We start from the raw sequence: 10,323 nt of genomic DNA on the forward strand, positions 1-10,323 counted from the left end.
GTGAAGTGCTGATAACATTTCTAAAACTTCCTTTATATTTAATAGAATTTAGTTAAGTTTTCCAAGTTCACAAAATTGTTTCAATCGTTTAAAATGTTTTTTACGTCACGTTTGAGTTTTGTTTAACTCTAATAATTCTGACAGCTCTTTCTGCAGGTGTTTAGCTGCAGAGAGATCAGAATCAACAGGAGCAACAGGACAGAGACGCAGGGAGCAGAAATCTCAGCATGTGTAGATGGTCCCAAACCAGTGCTTTCCACACACTACATATACATATAAGTGAAAATAAAGACAGCTTAGATCCTCTCGTAGATTATAAAGTGAAGGCACTATGCTTAAAACACACCTGCCAGAATATGAGGCTCTGTCTGGTAGTGCGTGTCCATCCCGTTCGCATAGATCACCCTCAGTGAGTGGTCGTTCCCCACCTGGTAGCTGTTACGAAGCTGGTCTGTTTAAAAGGAAATCACATTAGAAATGAACCATTTCTTTATTGGATACTTTCCAAGGCATTAATTCATATAGGCAGTATTCTTAGCTGACCTAAGGGTGAAGGAGAAAGAGACAAAAACAAAGACAGCGAAGCATAAAGGCCAAGACAAAGAGGGAGACAAAGTAAGGGGAGAAACCACGCAATTCACCCGAGAGGGCAGCGTTTGAGCCTGCTAATGGAGCAAAGAGCATGTATTAACATCTCCCAGCCTCTTTTAATTACATCCTCCTTGACCTTTCACAGGACTAAAGGCCGTTATGTGTGCATACAAGAGAGAGAGGAAGAACACACAGTCCTCACAGACCATCTCTGAAACAGTACTCTTAATCCAGTCTCCTGTCTCATGTTGTTTACCATGTCGGCCGTGCAGCCCCATCTAGCGTGTTTTCATTTCTCTAGCTCACAGGCTAGAAAATGAATGAAGTGATGGAGTGAAATGCTACACTTGTCAATTGCTCTGAATAACTCATGTTGCGATCAATACTTGTGCGTGGCCATGCACAGCTCAGTCTGAAGTAAATCATTGCCAGCCTCACTTCAAATGGCTCATTAGTTCAGATTGAACAACACCAAATTACTTTTCCCCCCCTCAGCGTTTAGGGATGAAAGTTTGACACGAAGGACGACAAGGATCCTTTTGCAGTTCCTAAATCTAGGATTATTAGAGCAGATGGGATTACAGATCCATCCGCAGCTTGTACACTTCCTCATGTCAGATCTTTTCTTAAAATAAACTTTACACAACTAACACAAGCTGCTGATATAACTGCACACATCCCAAACAGAACAAATGTGATGACGAGCACCGCTTTGACAGGATGTCAGATGGGGGTATGTACATTTGCATTTTAAAAATCATTGTATTAACATGTTTAGGTGTGAAATTGACGCAACCACATGGACACTACGCTGTATTGTGTGCATGTGGTTGTGGCCAAGGATCCAGGCTAGTCACGGATTCCTGATACTGATCGATCAGGGAAAGTGTGGAAACTGCACAATGTGTGAAGCGATGAGAAATCGAACTGTTAGCAACTAATTGAATTTACTATGAACCATGCACTGATTTAATAATAAATAAAGACCATATTCTTACTTCAGCTCGAACTAAAGCTTTTAGCATGCTTCACACACACGAGGCCACCTGTAAAATAGGAAACTTTCTTCCCTTCTCAGGTTGCATTAGCTTCTTACCTTGCACCAGAGTGTAGAAGGAGTCTATTGATGATAGGTTGGTTGTTATGGCAACGTCCTCATCCCTCCCTGACGTCTCAATGTCCACAGCAACAGCCCCTGACGACATGTCGCCATGGAGACTGGTTACCACCCCAGTGGGGAAGGTCACATTAGTCAAACGACCCTCACTGTCATAGCTACAAGGATGGTGAGGATACAGTAAGAAACAGACATTAGGATCCACGGATAAAAACTCAGACTCACTCACTGACAACCCAGCAAAAAGCAGAGAAATTTAATCTGTCCATTGACCAGAATTCAACTAGAAATCCAAAAAGTGGCTCACTCATAGAAGGTAGTCCAGCCAATTTGGATACTCTTGGTAGCCAACAAGCCACTGTTCCCATGGTAAGTAAACAAGACCAGTTCCTGGCCCTGAGCTGTGAGAGTCTTCAGACCTCCATTAGTCCCAATGGTCAGCCAAATGACCTAAACACACACACAGAATCACAGGTGATCAAGGATACACGCTCGTAATCTGCTAACAAGGCTCCTCAGTACCCACCTGATTGTCGGGAGCAACCACACGTACAGGCATCCTGTTAGTGTCTCTGCGCACGCGGAGCGTGTTTCCACTGCTGTCCGTCACCGCAGTCACATCCTCCTCATTGCTGAGTGTGTGGAGAAATGAGTTACTCGTGTAAGGTGCCACAAAAGAAGACAAAAACAGTAAACAACACTGTTGTGTCGAACAATTTTGCAAGGTAATGCAAATGTATTATGGTGCCGTGTGTGGTCTGGGCGGAGCTGCAGGGGAGCCAATGCCGGGATCACCAGGGGGTATCTGGCTCTCCAGCCGGTTCAAGGCGGTCCATAGGCAGGGGCACAGATGGCCAAGGAAACTTTCCTCTCCCCGGCCTGGGTTCCAAGAGTTCTGAGCAGGTACTAAAATGTGATGTCGTCACACTGCATGCAACTGATTGGTTGGTCAGCAATGAGCAATGAGAGCGTCTCATTTACAAAAATCCAAACAGCCATTTTTGAAACTTGGCTACAAAAAACAACGCCGTGTTCCCCCAAGTGAGAACAACCCACAAGCCTTTGTTGTTGTTCATGTTGCATATTAATTACATTATGGGATGCACATTAGCGTTGCTATGACGACAAGCACGCAAACAAGGTAGTACTGGGTTGTAATGGAAAACCAGTCGACTCGAGCGGAGTCATGGTTATTAGTGGCGAGTAGGTGCTAATGGAAAAGTCACAAAAATGTGTTTCCTGACAAACACCAACCTGTAGCTGAAGTTGTATTTGTAGTCTCCAGTGACCAGAGACATGGTGAACTGGTGAGTCCCATTTGCATCAAACACGTAGAGCTCTTGAGAGGCTGGACAGGCCACTTCATAGGAACTGGGACCTGAAGCCAGAGAGCCTGAATACACAGACCAGCAGACAGACCGACCAGTGACTTTGTTTTCTTTATCTTCTTAGATTATGTTCCTATGTTACTTTTGTTATCTATTATTGTTTAATATTTTTGTTTCTAAACTCACACAATATTGCACAGTCTATGTCATTTGCCATTACATGAATACCTGCATAACTGAATAACTTACGCAGGTATTCTCTCTTTGCAAATCTATTTGATTATTCTGCTGATCACCGTCACTACACATCCGTGAGACAGCTGTCTGCCTATTAACATACATGACATACAAGCCCTCTATTGCACGTCTACTGTGTATGTGCATACACTTTATATACACACCCGTAGGTGGTTGGTTGCGTCGCACGGCTCGAATGCGGATGTTTCCCAGATCAGCCACATACAGCGTCCCATCCGGAGACACAACCAGAGAGGAAGGACAATTAAGCCTGGCATCTTTGGAATAGCCATCTCCCGTTTGATAGCAGTCGCAGTTTGCATCATTCTACAGGACAGCCAAACGAGAGACAACGAACAACATCAACACAAGAAATTCTCGTCTCATATATGTGTGTCTCAGGTTCCCAGTCATCCACATTACTGTAGTCTAAGGAGCTCGGAAAGCAAGCCACTGGAGTTTTATGAAGACGTTTCACATCCCATCCGAGAGGCTTCTTCAGTTCTACAAATCAAACGATGGAGCGTCCCAGGTATTTAAACCCTAGTGGGGGATATCTCTTGGTCATTGAGCCTCTCATTGACCAACCATCATGTGCCTCATCACATCAGCCAAGGTGTGATAAAAAAAAGGTGTGGGTCATAATCACCAGGTCTTTGGGTGAGAACACTGTGAGATCTTGCTTCACCCTATCATGTGACCTCTTTGGGTCACCTGCTGTAAGATGTGCGGAGGTTGAGGGACCTGCGAAGGAATCTCAAAACTGCGTTGTAGGTGGAAGTTGCTGTCGTAAGCCACCCCTCTGTTCAAGAACGGGCTTTCAACGTGAACATAAATGGCACTCCTTTTAAAACCATCTGTTCTCTCAGTCCAAAATGTGAACTGTGGTATCATCAAATGAGTCCTTTAGCAGATGGTGTGCAGCTGTGTCTTGTCCTGCCGCGCTTGCTCTTCTATGTTGTGCAGTTCTATGGAGCAGCTGCTTGGTCTCTCCAGTGTAAAGGTCCAAGCACTCCTTGCTGCACTGCACAGCGTACACTATGTTGCTTAGTTTGAGTTTGGAAGTTTTGTCCTTGGGATAAACCAGTTTCTTCTCTAATGGCATGGTTGGGTGACTGGAATGACAATGTTCTAGTTTCCTCTTTCCTGTGCATCTTTGCTGATTCAATGAGGGCTCATTTGGGATAACCACTTGTTTTAGGAGCTTTCTTTAGATGTGTTTGTTCCTTCCCCTTCTGGCTTACAGGAAACAGTTTCTTCTCATTGCAGTGTCCTGACAACTCTGTGTTCGAGAGGGTGTTGGGAGTCAAAGAGTAGGTACTGGTCTGTGTGGGCTTCCAGTAAACTTCAGTGCTGAGCTCCTCCATGTGCAGAGCATAGTCCAGAAATAGCAAGCTATTCTTCTTTCACTAGTTGGGACCACATCCTCATGTAGGTTTGACAGCATAATAGATATGATCTAGTAGATAATGGCAGATGGCTTGAGCATGAATTGTCTCCAGAGGGGACTGGCAGCATCTCAGGTCACTGGCAGGTCACCAAAGAAGGCATACCTTTTTTGAGAAGGCTTGTGAAGAGAGGGGGCCTGTAAACCTTGATTAGGTGGTCACAGATTAGATTGCGTGAACTGGATATGCTGGCAAAATTGATTGGCGAGAACTTAACGTAAGCATGATCAGCAAGGTGGAGTAGAAGCAAATCACGCTAGCACCCTGGCACCAGCAATGGTTGGTGCTGCATTTGGCAGACTGATGCTACAAAGGTTAGCTGAGAGGAGGCATCGTGAAGTGCCATGCAGGTTTGTGCCTGCGTTTTGCAGGGAAGAGATACTGGAGAAAAAAACTGGCATCTCGGTGCAAGAAAAAGCAAATAAAAATCGAAGTTTTTGACTTTTTAAAAAACCCATTATATGTAAAATATGTGGTGGAAATTAAACAAAAGGGGAAAAAGCATAGAGCTGTGGTGAGGTCCTAGAAGAGCACCCTTTAATTCAAAGGAGGGAAAGGCCTGGGTTCAATAAACAGCAATGGGCTGTGCTCGTCACCAGATGTGTCCTGGTGTGCATCCTGCCTGGAATGTCAACTGGTAAATCACTCGGCCATCCAATGGGTGGCTTTGCATCCATTACCATTAATGGAGGTCCCGTTCAAGTGCAGTGGTATGGACTTCATCGGGACAAGATCCCCGGAGTGCCAGGGGACATTGCTTTGTATAAGTTCTCGTGGATGATGTGATATCTCGAAGCAGAGCTGCTGGCACGGGTGCAGTTTCAGGTGATCTCCTGAGTCGGAATCCCAAAAGAGGTACTGACGACCACAGGGTCTCATTCATGTCTCACACACAAAAGAGCTGTACCACCCCCAGAGCGATGGGCTGGTGGAGTGCCTTAAAGTCCATTACTGCCATGTTTATTCATGAGGATTAATGCAGTAGGGCTTGCTGTCAAAGTCTTTTGTTTGCAGTGGAGGAGCTGCCCCCGACCTCCATGGAATTTTCTCCCTTTGAACTGCTGTTTGGCAGGAAGCCACAGGGGCTTTTGGACGTAATTACAGAAAACTGGGAGGAATTTCCAAGCCTGAATAAGAATGAGATTTAATATGTTGTGGACCTTGTGAACCACACACACTGGGTCATTTATTATGGGAAAATTTGTGTTTTCACACAAAACCTCTGGTGATAATTTCCCATGCCATTATTCACACCCTGACTTATGTGATGACAACTACGGTTTAAATACCTATGACTCTTCATTATTTGATTTGTAGAAATGAAGACGCCTCTCTGATGAGAGGTGAAACAAGGAGTCCAGCCGCTTCTCTTCCTCACATCCTGTTGCATTCACACATCACTATTTGGATGCGACACATTCATTCTGAATTCGAGTACTTCAGTGAGCTGAGCAGAATGACCGATAAGGACTGAAAACAACAGTGAAGTAGCTGTGATGGGTACCTTGCAGTCACAGTCAGATAGCGCTCCAGCTAGATGGGTAATTTCTCCATCAGTCGACACCTGGAGTTTTAGTAGAGAAGGAAATGATTCTTAAAGTTTAGCACAGTGGCACTTTCTGTTACAGCTTGGTAATAAAGTAGTAACAGAAGGGCAACGAGGCAGAAACAAGAACGTAATAATGTGGTAATTTAGTGGTTATTACTACTAAACCAGTTAATATCATGGTAACAACAGTGGATACGGTAAAGTAATATTACACTGAGCTTTATGCAGTTGGATAATAAGGGACCAAAACCTGGAGATAATAATGTAGAAATAAAGACATCCCCACGAGGAAAAAAACATTAGTAAGAGTGTCGTAATACCTTAGTAACAATATGATAACCTGCTAGAAATAAGAGGGTGATATCTGTGAATTTGAATTCTCACGTTGTTATACAGAGTTAAATAAGGTAACATTGGCTGCTCTTTTAGCATATTTGGATAGTATTACTTTATTAAAAAGCTTGAATTTATCCCACCTTAGATTTCCAGGATTCTGCTTAACATTCATGATTACAAGGAAATTCTGTCCAGCAGACTACCTGTCGAATACGGTGGATTTTCTTCTCATCCGTCTCTGCGATGTAGAGAACGCCACTGTAGGATAAGGCGATGGCTGTAGCACCCTCTAGCATGGTCTGAACCGCCCTCTTTCCCATGGTGTACTCTATACCAGGCACCTGGCAGTGCATGGGACGACCTGCCACAATACGAACCTGAACACACACATTTGCACATGAATGTTAGTTAAGAATCATTAAGTAGCACTGTGCATTTGTTGTTGTGGCACAGGAAGGCTGTGAAATACAAATGTCATTAAATACTTAGATATTAAATATATATATTAAGTCAACTCCTAGGGAAAAAGTATGGGACCAGTGCGCCCCTCCTGGGATAGTTTTACCATGGGCCCACCTTGGAGTTGGGCCTAGGGAGGGGGAGCACACAGGAGAGGATCTGGTGGTCAGGCTTCAGCCCATGGGGCTCGGCGCAGCCCAAAGAGAAGACTGTAGGGACATAGGGCTCGGGTGCAATGTGTGTGAGGAGGCAGTCAGGGATGGAGGCCCTGGCAGTCTGATCCCTGGCTACAGAGGTTAGCTATTAGGACAGGGAACATCAACTCTCTGGAGGAAAGGAGCGAGTAGGTGAGATTGAGCATTGCTGGCTACATATAGCCAGGTTCACCTGAATGCACGGCTTAGGCTCTGGAACCAGTTTCCTGGAGGTGGGCTCGACTCTGTTCTAGTCTAGAGTTGTCAGGTTACCACCAGTATGTTGGGGGTTTTGCCAGTGGAGGTGAGGGTTGCTTCCCTGCGCCTTCAGGTGGGGGAACAGGTCCTGACATCTGCCCTTATGCACCAAAAACTGTTCAAAGCACCCAGCCTTTTAGGAGTCACTGAGTGGGCCGCTCAAGGATGCTCCATCTAGTGACTCCAACATCCTAATGGGAGATTTCAATTCAAAGAAAGTGAGACCTGGAAAGAGGAAATGAGCATGAACGGCCTGATCTGAACCTGCGTGGTTTTCTGTTATTGGACAACAGTCACCATTTTTGAATATGAGGATGTCCATCAGTGCACAAAACACTAGGATGATGATGAGTTTTGTAATGATATCATCAGGTATGCGGTCCTGGACACATTCAGTACTTTCATACAAATTAATTGTGTTGTCAGATGTTTGTGCATGTTGGAGGTATTTCCACCCTTTGCTGTGATCAATGTTGAGGTTGTTAATCGAAAAAGTAACTATTACACAAGTAATCATTACATGTGTAATAATTGTTATTATTACACGCCCATTGTTACAGGCCATTTGGTCCCCGTACAAACACACTTGTCATTAATAAGTTGGACTTGTTTCCAGTGAGTGTTGGACTCCACTCCCTTTGTCACTGGTTCTGTTTTATAGCTTACATGGATAAAATGTCTGTCAAGCAGGCAGAAGGCTTCTACTTTGGTTACGTCAGAATGGGTGGGTGTCCTCTCTGACATAGGCTCAGGGTGTCAGTCATTCCAGAGGGTTTCGATTGGAGCCAATACTCCTCCATATCTAAAGGAGCCAGTTTGGGAATCTGATAAGGATGCTTCCTGGGCACCTCCTGGGTGGCATGTCCCATGAGGAGGAGGCCCACAGGGTATACCCAGGACACCAGAGAGAGATTATATCTCTCAGCCTGGGAATGCCTCAGTGTACCTCCTGATATGCTGGAGGAGGTGGCTGGGGAGAGGGAGGTGGGCCTCTGCTTAGGCTGCTGCCCCTGCAACCTGGTCCTGGATAAGTGGAAGAAAATGGATGGATGGATAAAATATACATTCAGCAAAGGGATACATGATACCTGTCTATTTTCAGTGATCTGCAGCACAACATTGTTGTCCAGCACATAGATAGAGTTATCCATGGGATTGATGGCTAGATCTGTGGGCCACTCTAACCGCACCTGGAAGGAAAGAGGACAGAGAAGAAAGGTGACACTTCACTTCCTGTTCATTGTTACACACACACACACACACACACACACACACACACACACACACACCACATCATGTGATATTTTCACATAGTCTGATATTTTCTGATAAGCAAAGAGGTTTTAATAGTTAAAGGTTACCTGTCTTATGTGCATGCTGGTGTCACAGGTCAAAGGTCGTGCAGAGGTCAGATCATTGCTGCCCAACACTGTGGAGATGATCCCGTTACGATCCACTTTCCTAATCATAGTTCCATCCACAAAGTAGATCAGTCCGTTTTTATCAACTGCAATTCCTGTGAGTAGAGAAACACACACACACACGCACACACACACACACGCACACGCACACACACACACACACACACACACACACACACACACACACACACACACACATGATTTTATGATAGTAAATTATTAATGGAACTGCTTCAATGCATAAAGCAAAAACAAAACGAGAGAAGGAAACATTTTGAGTGCAGATGCAGCATACACAGTTACAATGAAAAATACAAAAAGATACAATAATAATAACATGAATGCAGTAAGAGTTCGGTGCACTCAAGCAAAGTCTGCAGAGATTACTTAGATTACTATAAGCAAGAAAAATGTTACAAGTGATAACAAACAAGTGGCAGCTCGACAAAATAAGACGTGTTCACAGAGAAGGTTATTAGGAGCGACGGTGTGTGCGATTCTCCTGTGATTTCTGCAGCAGCAGTGTAACACATACAAACATGCAAATACAGTTAGCTATATGGCAAAGGTATGATCTCTGACAAAAACAACAGTTCTCCTGGACAGCATGGACTTTATTCAGAGAAGGAAAACACAGGCAGCGTGTTGATGAGGTCACAACAGTTCAAATAACCTCTCTCTATAAATAGACTGATACTGCATCATCTCACAGTCAAAATCCCAAATCTCAAACTGCTTTAGAAACGAACAGTTGTGACTTCCTGCTGGCTACCAGATTGAAATACATAACAGCACCTTTATAACGTGGTACAACTGGACATCTGCAGCATTTCCTGTGCAGAGATGTGTTTCAGTCAAAATGTAACCTTATCTAGACTCTGTTGCACTTTTGTTGGAGCAAAAGAAACCTTAGTCTTACGATGGCGTTCCTAACAAATAAATAAAGTTTGCTATGACTTCATGTCCATCTAGGATAATGCAAGTCTGGGGTTATTTGAAAGTAGTGGGGAACTGGCAGTTACATCCAATATTCAAATACGCTCACGCGCCTACAGTGCTGAAGGTGTTAATGGTTCTGAACAAGTTTGCATTGATGTCAGTGTGACTTCCTGAGCTTGATGAAAGAATTGAACTTGCACACCTGGACAGATGCTAGGTGTGGGAATTTAGTATTATAACAACATGCACTGATGCTATGACAGCTATTAATCCTGCTGCTGGCTGCAACCAATAAATACTTCATCTGCTTCTTGCATTACACCTCGCACACTGTGTCTTATTTGCCCACTGTCAGGACTACTGTTGGTACGGCTCTGCAGTTCCAGTGGACGAAGGACAAGAGGATATCTGACAGGTAATACATCTAGAAAGGCTATGCTTATGTA

At 44.3% G+C, this 10,323-nt stretch overlaps 1 protein-coding gene across 1 annotated transcript in view; it reads right to left on the minus strand.

Annotated features, from left to right (window-relative positions):
• The window catches only part of tenm3 (teneurin transmembrane protein 3), a gene marked incomplete in the record, with an annotated part of 240,891 nt that overhangs the window by 34,723 nt on the left and 195,845 nt on the right, over positions 1–10,323 (minus strand). Inside the window, 10 exon segments of the mRNA XM_042213353.1 lie at positions 347–451; positions 1,688–1,866; positions 2,016–2,158; positions 2,235–2,340; positions 2,963–3,101; positions 3,438–3,600; positions 6,226–6,285; positions 6,810–6,983; positions 8,606–8,707; positions 8,879–9,033. Of these exon segments, the coding sequence (XP_042069287.1) occupies positions 347–451; positions 1,688–1,866; positions 2,016–2,158; positions 2,235–2,340; positions 2,963–3,101; positions 3,438–3,600; positions 6,226–6,285; positions 6,810–6,983; positions 8,606–8,707; positions 8,879–9,033 (1,326 nt within the window).

This window comes from Haplochromis burtoni, unplaced genomic scaffold (genome assembly GCF_018398535.1).
Source record: "Haplochromis burtoni strain Fernald_Lab_line unplaced genomic scaffold, NCSU_Asbu1 Contig_437, whole genome shotgun sequence".
NCBI lineage: Eukaryota > Metazoa > Chordata > Actinopteri > Cichliformes > Cichlidae > Haplochromis > Haplochromis burtoni.